Consider the following 12,996-nt stretch of genomic DNA (forward strand, 5'->3'; position numbering starts at 1 on the left):
CCTATTAGTAGGTCCTGTAGCAAAAAGAGAGATGATGCTGAATAACATGGGGAAACTTACTCCTTGGATTAAGCTCGCTCAATATCTTCAAAAGTAAGCTAAAAACATATCTCTTTACTTTAGCCTTTTAATGGTGATATTTTATATCTTTTTATCTTAGCCTTTTAATGGTGAATTATTACTGGTTTAACATTGAATGTGTAAAGGTAACTGAGATAAATTTCAGAGTGTGTATTTTTGAAAAACTTGAGATCAAATACACTGTTTTACCACGGGAAAAAGAGGAAGTTTCTCTGATAAATGTGTTTACATGTTCTTTACACAATTAGTGGAAAAGTGAAAGATTAAAGACTATATTGGAGAAAAACTGGCTTTAACCGATAGGTTTCATAAAACTTAACAAACAGGGGTTTGTTTATGAAGTGGGCTTTAACCAAGATTTTGCCAAAATAATCTGGACTCACGGAGACGTCTGTGTTTTATATGTTAAAAGGTCAATAAAGAGGTTGACACTGTAAACGTAAATACAAAGACTACCAGGAATGGGTAGTAAAGGGAGTAAACCAGTTGAAGGGCCACAGGGGCCCATTGTTGATCTGATATTTTCAAAATATGGCCCTGATAGTTTAAAACATTTACAAGAATGGTGTGCCAATGTTATTTTATACTATTTTAATTCTGGCTATTTCATTTCTGATATTTCATACTATTTTAATTCTGCTATTTTTATAATGGTACTTCAGACTCATTTACATCAACACTGTGATTATTGTACTGTAAATGCTCTTATTCTGTCTAATCTTGTACTAATTGTTATGCTTCTGCTGTGAAGCACTTTGGGCTGCAATTCTTGTATGAAAAGTGCTATACAAATAAAGCTTATTATTATTATTATTATTATTATTATTATTATTATTAGAAACCTGGCCATGTGCTCCACAGTCTGTTAATTTGTTAACAGTAAAAACAAAAGTTTAGATTAGTTTAAAGAGTTTTTTAAAGTTTTCCTCAGACATTCACTCATATTCCACATGACACTCAAAGGACTTCTGTATTCTCATACTTCATCCATTGAAAAAGGACCATCTCTTTAAAACAATCTACTTCCATCACTACAATCAACACCTACATCGTTATCTGAAACATGTGACAAGGACTTTATTTAGCAAAGATTTATAACACTTCATGCATTCCATTGCAATGCATCCCAACTTCTATGTAAATCGTACATTTCTACCAATCTTTGTATTACTGCTCCTTTTTATTATTTTAAGCATGACCATTGATATCTAATAGGGGAGGTATCTTCATAAGCCTTTTTTGGCTTCTAACCTCTCTTGCGATCATAAGCTGTATATATTATTAGGGGATATAGTTACCGTGACATCACTCATTGGTTTTTGGACTACTTTTTGAAGCACCTGACGCATCTCTCTAATTACCAGCAGAGAGTCACCCCTTGCTGGTAATTAGAAAGAATGCAGGTCTAAGGCACTTAAGTCTAGTGATGGCGAGATGAAGCTTCATGAAGCATTGAAGCTTTCCATCCAATTGGTTCACTCATGGGCCGAAGCTTCATGGTGCTTCATTTGCTCTACTGTGCCATCAAGTGGACAATAAATGTGAAACCGGCAGAGTGATTACAGCTTTGGTGTGTGAAGCTTTGAATTTAATAAATGAATGAATGATGTTTGTGATGCCAATACATAAATGATGGACTTATTAATATGGTGTCTGTTAATGTTAGCGGAGTCAAAAGGGAAAGTAGAGACACATTGTGGAGAGGGTTGTGATGTGAATGTGCTTGTGTTACGTCAGCAGATGAGGTGTTATTTTTGTATCCACGTTCTTTTGAACACAAAGGACACTTCACCTTTTAAAATACCAGAAATGAGAAGAAAGACATTAGCACAAGGGGTGTGCTGTGTTGTCACATCTATTTACAGTATATCACGCTAGTTATTATTACTATGTGCATACTAAGGTATGCACATTATTAGGTGAGATCAGCTCAAAATGTTCCCAGACAGGGGAAAATCTCCTCTTTCTTGCTGGTTCCATCCCAAAAAAAAGAAGCTTGAATATATTGCAGACAAACGTGCAATAAAGTCCACAAATTGTGAGGGGGATCAATTGCGGTTCGCTCTCCTTATATTTTGAATGGCACGCCAAACCCGCACGTCGAACGTCATCACATACGTCATCAACACAAGCATTGATACGCGCTTCACAAAAATCTTCCTGGACTACTCGACACACGCTTCGAAGCCTCGACACGGAAGGACACATCACTACTTAAGCCACTGCCTTCACTTTTTTTGCAATGTTAAAAATGTTTCTTAAGTTCTTACAGTCTACACTCGCAGGGGTGTCAAACTCAACCACAGAAAGTGCCAACAGTAAAAACTGGGACTATGTCAAGGGCCAAACAGTAACATGTGCAAAAAAGAATTCTTCTCTGACAGTGCTTCAACAATTAATTATGTGGGGGGGGGGGGGTTCTCACCTTTAGGCTGTCCATTGCGGATCCAGTCTTAACCGTAATCTTCTTCCCATGTGGAGACTTGTCAAAAATGGGTTGCGCAAAGTCTTTGAGGTATGGCTCTAGCTCGCAGGCAACCAAGCAGCCGTCTTCAGGAAGCCCTTCAGCCATGGATAGTGCACCGTAGCCAGTGAACATCCCAATCTCTAGAACCCTCTTTGCTTGACTCATGTGGATCAGCATCTTCAGGGTCTGGCCTGCCAAAAAACACACACATGAAAGCGAGTTATCACAATATGGTAAACCACTGAATATAATGCCAATGAGCAGTTTGCATGTAAATATCCAACCTTCAACATGTCCAGTGATGCACTCTTTGGGGAGCCGGAACATAGTTTTGCCATCCTTGTGCACTTGATCCCAGTCATGGGAAATTGTTTTTCTACAATTAAGTATGAATGACATTAACATATTTGCCTCACACAGTAGTATTTTTGAGATATAGATGATAATGTGTAGGAAGCTAAGACATACTTATATAGCTCTGCCAGAGGTTCACTTTCCTGTGTGGTCATTTTCTCCAGGTAGTCATCCAGGCCGCTGGCTATGTCCAGAGCCTTCTGCAAATGGCTTTTCAACTCCTCTGGCACATTGCCACTCGCTGCGGCTATCTCCTTGGCTTTTGTTAGGAGATCCACAAGGACTTCCACTGGGGTGTCAGGAACTAGGGGAATAACTGGTTGAATTAAAAAACAGGCAATTTGCATGTATGTATGTCCTGTACTGTACTGTATGGGAAATGTACCATGTATAAATCAATACATTTAGCCTTCAATGAATTCAATCTTATATTAATCAAGTTCAAAATGTACAATGACACTTTTATTCTCAATTTTGTGACTTCAATGGTAGGCTATGTATATTACGTAAAGCACTCATACTGACGACACGAAATGACATATACACACATAGTCTACACAAAAATAGCCGACATGTGACATTATAAGAAAGAAAACAACACGAACAAGACCACAGGCTTCTGTGCAGGCAGCTGCCTGTCCGTGTAACATACATTGGGTCTGACAAATGCACAGATACACACCGCACTCCGATGGAGTTTGGTTCCTAAAATTATGATACATGTTAATCCCCTATTATATTTACTCTGACCCCGCTACAACGCAAACATAATCTTACCTTTTACGGCTAGCATGGTGCGTGATTATGGGCGTGACGATGTGAGCAGCTGCAGCCTCAGTAGAATTAGAGCTGCCAGGCAGCATGGTCGGAGACTTTCTGTTATATCACACAAACTACTGAGTGGGGGGAGTGACGGGTAGCTTGCACAACAGGCGAACAAAGTGATCCAACCGCACGTGACTCATGTTTGTTTCGTGTACGTAACCATGGATTTTCATAATTTTGAGACTGATGGCTCGAGATAAAGCAACACCTGGACCAGAAGAGTAACAAGGTTGTCCTAGTTAATTCACTTCCATTCAGGAAGCATCTAAATGTATTTATTGGGTGGGTTTTAATTTAGTTTGGAGTGCTAAATTCAATTTGGAAAAAATAAAGAAAGTATTTTACATAACATCCAAGACATTTAACATTTAAGCAAAGGTTAACACTTTGTCAAAGTAAAAAGGTGTATTTAATTAGCTACACCTGCAATATTTACTCTGTAAAGGCCTATTGAAACTAAATGTGATGACATGTAAGTGAGGAAAATGTTTGACTAACTTAATTTGAATTGAAAACCACTTATGTAATAGGCTTATTGCTGAATATTGGCCTCAGACAATTATGTCTCTCATGAGCAGCTAACTATCCATGCATGTAGCCTAAAGCTGAAGTAATGATTGATTGATTTATTTGTGAGTAAGAGGCTGCAGAACATAGCTGTAAACACTACATGCACATTTTGTCACCTTAAAAAGTTGTGGAACACATATTTGTACCGTTACTTATTTGGGGGCCATGCTATTGTTCCGACGGCCTGTTATTCCTAAACCCCAATAGTCTGAAAAGTACGACAGCCGACAGACCGTTATAACAAAAATAACTGGTCATTGTTCCGAAAATACACACTCTCCCTGCAACAAACAAAAGCACATGGATAATAATTATGGCAAAAGCATGCCCCGCCCGTCTCTAATAGGCTTACCGTGATATTCTTGTCTTAATTTAGCCAATCCAACCACTGAAGAACAATGAGTACTAGCAAATCAGAGGCAGAATAGGGCAGATCGTGCCTTCCCCATTATAGGAAAAAAGATTCTGAGCAATGGGCCCTTCTTTCAGCATACCAGCAGTCGGACAAGTTGGCTTTCAGTCCAATCGGACATTGTTCTGATTTTTAAGATTTCAGAATAATGAGCAATCGGAAAAATGGGTATCCCCCTGTATTTGAACATTAAGTACACATCAGCAACATTAGATTTCATGTGGACTCGTGTTTCGGTATGCCAAATGAAAGTTTAGTATTGTTTTACCTATATTTTGTCTCTTATCAGTGGGACAGAAAACCGAAACAATGATCCAAAACAGACTAAAATGCTCCGTAGACCTGGTGGGGACAGCGGTGATTCTCTGTTGGTATTGACACTATGAGCAGCCCATTTCAGAATGGACAAGTAAGTAATGTGATCTACTGTTATAAATGTGTATTGATTAGTGCAATTTTAGACATGTGGTGAAAAGTTTAAATTAAGTCTTTATATTAATTACCAGTGAAGTCTATAAAACTGAAATGAAGATTCTTGAGCAATAAAATGTATTCTCTGCGCAGAGAAGGTTCAACAATCACACAGAGTGCAAGCAGTCTGCGTGAGGAAAAACCCCTGTTAAATGGTGTTCATGTACTTTACAGACATTCAGGAAAAGGAGTGGTGGAAGATGTATACAGTTGACCCAAAAAGTCAGTGAGTATAGAAGGGACTTAATTGGTGATTGGGGATTGGTGGAGGATTCAGACAGTGGGAGATGTTAGGTAGACACAAGAATAGAATTTTAGACATTCTGTTTGTTATTATGACCTTTTTTTTAATCTATGTCTTCTCTTTTTATCCATATTTTTATGTAACATTCAATTGAAGGCCATACTGTATGCTGGAACCAAGCACTGGTGCACCAGCTGTGTCCAGTTAAAAACTGTGTAGTTTAAATTGAATTCTATCCTCCCAAGATAACTGTTGTCTTATAGCTTCTTCACACCATCATGCTTTGAGGTTATATTTGTGTTCAATTTTAGATTATATTTAAAGGTTACAAAGAGACAGATTAGGTTTACATCTTGGGATTCTGGAAATTGACTACTGTGTGTCTAAATATAATGGCAGTAGTCAGTCAGAGTGGTCTCAGCAGGCAAAACAGTCAAAGACAGCAATTTATACAAACAGCTGCTGACAGGCTTTTAACACGACTACATCACACCAGTCCGTGCTGCATTTCACATAACTTTGTCCAGCTGACTTCCATTTGATCAAAAGTCAGCTTCCAAAAATGATTTTAATTGTTGACATGATTCTGTCCTTGACAATTCTGTCCAATTAGTCCAATTCATGCAAATTACAACCAGTAGTTAAACTCCAGAAACCAAAAAAAAGAATTGATATGGAACCAAATGGTGGTAAGGACTAGGGTTGGACTGGTAATATCAGTAGGGGTAGAGGCAGTTATGTAGTTCAACAAAAGAGCCAGTGATCAGATTACAATGATTAAGGAACGATAATGATTAAGGTTGGGTTGCACCAACAAGGATCTTTTTTTTAAACCCGATAAATCATGGTTTAACTTTAAATCATGTTTCAACAAACAATAAAACTATCTTAAAATCCAAATGGATTCAATTTAAACATCTCTTTAAACTAAAGATGTTACTCTAAACCGAGATTAAATGTAATTATTTTGCACCAAAACTACACTTGAGGAGGTTTAACTTTTAAAATGGCTGTCTATTTGAGATGGACTGGGAAAAATAATGAAGTTTCCCTAAGAAAGTTAAGTGACAGACTCAACCAAATTAAGTTTTATGATGCCGCCGTATTTCTTGTGAAAAATAAAAAACGGTTCAGCAAGGACACTGTTATTGAACTGAACAACAAAATTGGATCTACTGTCAAACGTGGCCAAACGTGCCCCTACATGAAATGTAGACATACTACAAATGCTCCAACGCCTAAAGGGAAGTGTCTACGAGAATAGAAAGTCTACTGATCCGGTACATCTGGTTCTCTGGGCCCCTAGGGCCATAGGGCACTGTTAATATTAGCAGAGTCCATATGTCGGCGACAGCTCTATGAAAGTAAGTAACCCCAACTTATTTTAATCTTGCTTTGAGGATATAGCACTGCCAACTTACAACTTGAGTAAAACACTGAATCAAATCATCATTTCAAAAGTGCTTGCTATATAACCAATTCAAGTCCTCCTAATGTGGAGCTTATTCTTATCGTCAGTTCTTTGAACCCTCCTTGTAACTCAATTTCTGGGATTTGACACCAATAGTTATCTTTTAAATATTTGTTTTTTGAAACATCAATAGATATTATTGTGGCCTCAACACTCCTCTGAACCTTCTCCTACATTCACAGACTCACGAGGTGAAAACAATACCAGCGTTACTGTTGCCGCTTGGAATATTATTTAATTCTCTTTATCATAAGCACAATCATCTTCAGTTAATGATTGAGATGACATAAAGCTAATAATACAATACCTTCAAGCACACTTAGTAATTTGTCAGTCAGAAAAACAGGTGTTGCCTAACACTTACTCAAAGATTATATCACTGTCAAAAATGTTGTTACTCAACAGCCCAACATGTGGTTACATGTGAAGCATGTCCCATATCATGTGCCTCCTTATGTCAGGTTCATCCTCTAAATACAAACTACTTAAAGAGACCGCCACGAGGATTCTCGACTGAGTAGCTCTGTTCACGTCTGTATCGTACACTCATCATCACAATAATGGGAAAGGTTAAGGAAGATAGCAATGAAAACAAAACTGAGCTTAGTTTAGTAAGGGTCAAAGGTACCTGGAAGTGCAAACTAGGAAAATCTGACAGTGTTTCTGCTGCAAAAATGTGAGTATAGAATGTGTTTCTTAACTCACAGTAATCTAAATTATTGTAATAACAGAGATAAATTATGATTATGAAGTATCTTCTTCTTTGTTTGCTTTTTATCCTATGAGTTTAGTTGTTCAAGCTAAATGTAAGTGTTCTTCTAAATCTGATTGAAGTCAAGTTTTGATAAATGACTGTTGCAGAGTCGGCCCGATGGTAGTAGTTTATGCATTGTGAAGGCAGGAAAATGAGCTAAAAGTGTATTGTAATCTTGTTTTTGTGTTCCTATGGAGAGACTACAAAAACTAATTAGCTGTCTTCCCCGCAAGGCTCTGCGCCCTACCTCACTCCAATGCCACTTTTATTATTCTGGGATTTATATCCTTATTTGAGCCAAATTGGTATCTTCTACTGTACTAGCTTGTAAAAATGTAACACTTTCATTTGAACAAATATAGAAACGGATGATTATGGCTGATTTGTGACTTCTACAGCACCTTTGTGGCTCATGGTATATGTTGCTGAATGCTATTTTATTAGAAATAGATTCAGAGTTTGAAGGTACAGTTAACCAACCTAACACCTTTAGAAACTATGAGGTAGGGCACATGTAGTGGGTTTAAGGGAAAACTGCAAGTTTAACATGTTAGCATTAACAGTAAAACAGAAAACAGGTGTAGAAGTTGAGGGAGAAGTAGTTTTAAAATATCACATTAAGCACTTTTGACCAGCCTATTCTGTGAGTTGGGGAGAGGAATTATGTTGTTTTATGCCAAAAGTCACTTTTTTGTCTTCAGAGATTATAAATAATGCCTCTGCCATTGGTTCTATGCATCTTTATTATATATAATATAATATATTAATTTTAGCTAATGAACTGCCAATAGAGTGTATACTGTGTAATGTTTATTGACAGAAAGAGAAAAGGGCACTTTATAGAACAATCTACAATAATTGGAACCCATGCCATTATAATAAAAAAATTAATTCAAATGTTTTTTTGTGTGGCAGCTATGAGAGCATCACAGAAAAGGGCACCAGTTGGACCGTGGTCAGCCCCATCGTCTTTACTTACAAAGTTACTGAGACCCAGGACTTGCTGGACCCGAGCAACAACACTCTCCTGCTGGGCCACATCACCGACCCACAGCAGCTTGAGGACAATAAAAAATCAAACAAGCAAATTAAACGATTTTTGGTCGTTGATCAAGATGTCTACAAAATCTACGGTCCCAAGCTAACTAAATATTTAGAGGCCAACAATGTCCTGTACAAAATCTTAGCTCTACCCACCACTGAGGAGAACAAATCCATGAAAATGGTCTTGAAGATCCTAGAGGAGGTCGATAACTTCTCCCTTGACCGCCGCACAGAGCCCATCATTGCCATTGGTGGAGGGGTGTGCCTGGACATAGTGGGACTGGCTGCCTCACTCTACAGAAGACGCACCCCTTACATCAGGGTTCCAACCACACTGCTTTCCTACATCGATGCCAGCATAGGAGCAAAGACTGGGGTTAACTTTGCAAATTGCAAGAACAAGCTGGGTGCCTACATTCCACCCGCCGCTAGCTTCCTTGACCTGTCCTTCATACAAACTGTTCCACGGAGACACATTTCCAACGGGCTAGCAGAGATGTTGAAGGTACGTTAAAGTGCCTGGATGTGGAATACTGTATGTATGTATCAACATGATCATCAGCAAAACATTGACATACAATACAAATATTACTAATTACATATAAGACCCTATTTGAATTGCAGCGACAACTGCAAAGACACAGTTCTTTGACTGTATGGGCATATCCAAGTCAATCCAAGGTTAATGAATGTGCACCAGCACAAAGTGCAAAAAGTCTGGGTGAGCAGTTTCACTCATGTCATTAACAGTACAGAGACTAATCCAGGGGTCACCAAAGGGAAATATGTATTTATTTATTGTGTTTAAAGTTTTCATGCATTTTTTCTGTTTCTTTGCAGATGGCCTTGATGAAACACAGAGGCCTCTTTGAGCTACTAGAGACACACGGCCGTATGCTGTTGGACACTAAGTTCCAGGTGGACAACGGTGTATACGGACGCAACTGCTTACAGGCTGCATCACAATCAACTCGTATAGCCATTGTAACCATGCTGGAGGAGCTTGTCCCAAACCTTTGGGAGGATGACCTAAACAGACTTGTGGACTTTGGCCACCTTATCAGCCCAGCATTAGAGATGGTAATTGATCCCTAGTAGCAGACATAGCTTAACACGTAAATCAAATGTTTATACATGCTATTGTTCATACAGTATTTTTGTCTCTTTTCATTTAACAGAAAGTTCTCCCATCTCTGCTGCATGGTGAGGCAGTAAACATTGATATGTCGTACATGGTTTATGTGTCCAAAGAGAGTGGTCTATTGACAGAGGGCGAAAAGCAAAGGATCATCAGCTGCATGGTGGGCCTTGAGCTGCCTGTCTGGCATGAGGCATGTACCATGGAGCTCATACAGAAGTCTCTGAACGATAGGCTGAAGCATTCGGGAGGCCTCGTCAGAATGCCACTCCCTATTGGTCTTGGGGAAGCAGGTAAGAATCACTAATGTGAAGCCGTTCTTACCAGAAAATAATAATGGTTTGCTAAAACAGCATAAAGCTGTTGACCAGTTACAAACAGAAAGTAATGTGATGTTCTTTTCACTGCCACCAAAGCTCTTGTCACCTGTTCAGACCAGAAAGGGGAATGGGACTTTTGTGTGTCTTTGCAAACTAAGTAGGGTTTGAAGCTTGGTAATATAGACACTACTTCTAGGGCTAGTTGGTGAACTACTGTAATTTGCGAGCTGACTGGCAACATGCCACCTTACATACAGCATACCTGTCAACCCTCCCGTTTTTCCCAGGATTATCCCGTATTTTTCCTACTATCCTGCTGTCCTCCCGTTTAAATATTTTCCCGTAATTATCCCGTATTTTTAACATTTCAAAAGAATAGTCCAAATTTAAAAAAGTGTCCAGTGGTAAAGTGGCCTCCGGTAAAGCAGATGGCAGTATTATGTTTAACTTTAGCTGAAAAACATTATCCGCCAGTAAACACACAGAAGAAGAAAACAGGAACAATATTACTGAAGGAGACAAAATAATATGGATGAGAGTCACAGTTGTACCTGCCAAACAAGTTAAAACTTTATGCAAGTACCTGGCCAAATGGGAGGAGACCTTCCCTTATTTAATAAAAAGCAGAGTCGGGCAAACTCGTGCTTTTTGTAAAGTGTGCCATTCAGATGTTAGCATTGCACATGGCGAAAAAATTGTCCAAGCATAAGCACGCCCAAGAGGCACAAACACATTCACTGTCAATGACTTAATTTGTGACAAGAACTGTTTCGGAGGCAGACCAAGTGACCTTCAGCTTCTGCGTTGTTTTCAGTCGCAGTGTAGCGGACATGTTTCCTGACTCTGCCATCGCAAGGAAGTAGCCTACTCGTCCGGGGAAACAAAAGCCACACAACTCATCAATCATCAAATAAATTGATGATAATAACAAATAAATAAAATACATAAATCTTATAAACATACCTGTACAAGTAATACATACTTTAAATAAACATGTATTTCCTAAATGTATAGGCCTATAGGCTACTCGTCCTTTATGCGTTTACATTTACATTATATGAACGGTATGGACGGAGTCTGCCAGAAAATGTCCCTTATTTTGAAATCCCAATGTTGACAGGTATGACATACAGGCAATAGCATGACACAATAGCTAGCCAGGTCAGCCTATGTTCGTTCACCATTCCAGCCTACACGAACATGTTAACTGCCAAAGTCTTCCCTTTGAGGACTGCCCATTGTTCCAACGGGGCATTATTCCGAAGTCCAAAGAATTTCCCATTAGACCAAAACCTTATTTTTCCGACAGCCCTTTGTCCCGAAAATAAATGGCCATTATTCCAATGGCCCAAAAATACAAACTCTCGCAATTCTTTTACCTTTTATGTTGGCATGATCTACTCGGTCTCTGGCTACAAGCCAAACCAACAAGTACAAGACAGTACCAATGAAGGCAAAGAGCCAAAGGTTGGCATGATGAGTGAGATTGTGCACCTTCTACAAAGGGACTGGGATCCCGTCTTGTCTTTAACTATGATGGCAATCTCTCACTTTACCTAAGTACTTTTACCTGCCTAAACATGAAAAAAGTTTTGCTGATGTGTCTTCGTACTTGTGTTCTTTTTGCTCTCATTTCTTTTATTGCAGACATTTGTAATGACACATCTTGTGAGATCCTGGACCGAGCCTACGCAAAATGGTGTGATGAGCTGAGCGTCTCCTCTGACAGCAACTCTGACTCTTAAACTGCCCATACCACAACTGCATCGTTCAGTCTGTTTTTAAGAGAAAATGTGTACATTTTGTAGTGAGGTGTATGTATTTCTGATTTTGTACTCTAGTCCTTGTTCAATTTTTTGGGAAAAGGAAACTGCAGTTGATAGCATTCACCTCCAGTATTTTTACATTATAAGGGCCAAATGTGGTGTAACAGTGTTAGCACTGCTATAGGCTAATTCAGTAGACTTCTGTCCAGCATGTGTTCTTACTATCCTTTCTCTGCAAATACTACCAAATACTACCAGATGCTGCAGGCCTTGTCAATGAATTTCAAAGGGGAAAATAATAGAGTTTTTTTCTGTTTTGTTTATTCAACAGTTTTTTTTTTGTTTTTTTTAACAATGTAGCTCTGGCAAGCAAGTAATCTGCAAACTACTCTCTTATTATGTCTGTCAAATATATTTGTATAAACGCATGCCCCATTAAAGATTTGTTTACATTTATCAAACTGTGTGCGTGTGTTTTAGTAATATAGCAGACCGACAAATGACTTCCTCCTTACTTTAATTAACTTAATTTCCAATGGCGTGTATACTATTCCAGTGTTTGAACAATAAATCAAGGCCACTACTCACAGACGAGAATTAGGCTAACTTAACAGTAAGTTAAACTTGAAAGTTTTCTACCGAGAAACTTTGACTGAGACTTGGTGGGCGTCACAATGCTAATAATACCAGAGCTGAGTAAGTATTAATAGCAGTGTCTGTGTTGTTGAGTTACATAGACCACACATGAGCTTCCTGTTGTCATAATCTTGGTTTTCTACTTCCTGTTTTATTTTGAAAGGTTCACTTCCCCTTGTGTCATGTCTTGTTTTACTGTCTTGTTTACTTGTATTTTTCCCTCCCTCTTTGATTGTTGATTTGATCCTCTTGTGTCCATTCACACTGCCTTTGTATCTTTGCCTTTCTCCTCCAGCTGTGTGTGTGTGTGTGTGTGTGTGTGTGTGTGTGTGTGTGTGTGTGTGTGTGTGTGTGTGTGTGTGTGTGTGTGTGTGTGTGTGTGTGTGTGTGTGCCTGTCTGTCCCATTGTTCCCTGTCCGTTCATCATCAATGTTACCTGGGGT

General features: G+C 38.8%; 2 protein-coding genes across 3 annotated transcripts in view; one reads left to right on the plus strand and one right to left on the minus strand.

Moving 5' to 3' along the window:
• The window catches only part of LOC115008435 (uncharacterized), a 17,441-nt gene extending 13,633 nt beyond the window's left edge, over positions 1-3,808 (minus strand). The window contains exons 1-4 of one of the 2 annotated variants that reach the window (XM_029432041.1): positions 3,680-3,808; positions 3,017-3,206; positions 2,833-2,924; positions 2,507-2,739 (exon numbers count right to left, since the gene is read on the minus strand). In XM_029432041.1, coding sequence (XP_029287901.1) covers positions 2,507-2,739; positions 2,833-2,924; positions 3,017-3,206; positions 3,680-3,695 — 531 coding nt within the window. In that variant the 5' untranslated portion in view covers positions 3,696-3,808. Of the gene's footprint in view, positions 1-2,506; positions 2,740-2,832; positions 2,925-3,016; positions 3,207-3,507; positions 3,644-3,679 lie in introns of those variants that run through there. The other variant, XM_029432040.1, reaches the window with a different exon arrangement.
• Positions 3,809-7,455: 3,647 nt separating this feature from the next.
• Positions 7,456-12,149, plus strand: eevs (2-epi-5-epi-valiolone synthase). Its single transcript, XM_029432414.1, has 5 exons — positions 7,456-7,571; positions 8,565-9,198; positions 9,534-9,773; positions 9,872-10,124; positions 11,799-12,149. Exons 1-5 carry the CDS (start codon positions 7,456-7,458, stop codon positions 11,894-11,896), a joined length of 1,341 nt encoding a protein of 446 aa, XP_029288274.1. The 3' UTR covers positions 11,897-12,149.
• Positions 12,150-12,996: the final 847 nt, after the last annotated feature.

This window comes from Cottoperca gobio, chromosome 5, assembly GCF_900634415.1.
Source record: "Cottoperca gobio chromosome 5, fCotGob3.1, whole genome shotgun sequence".
In the NCBI taxonomy this organism is placed as follows: domain Eukaryota; kingdom Metazoa; phylum Chordata; class Actinopteri; order Perciformes; family Bovichtidae; genus Cottoperca; species Cottoperca gobio.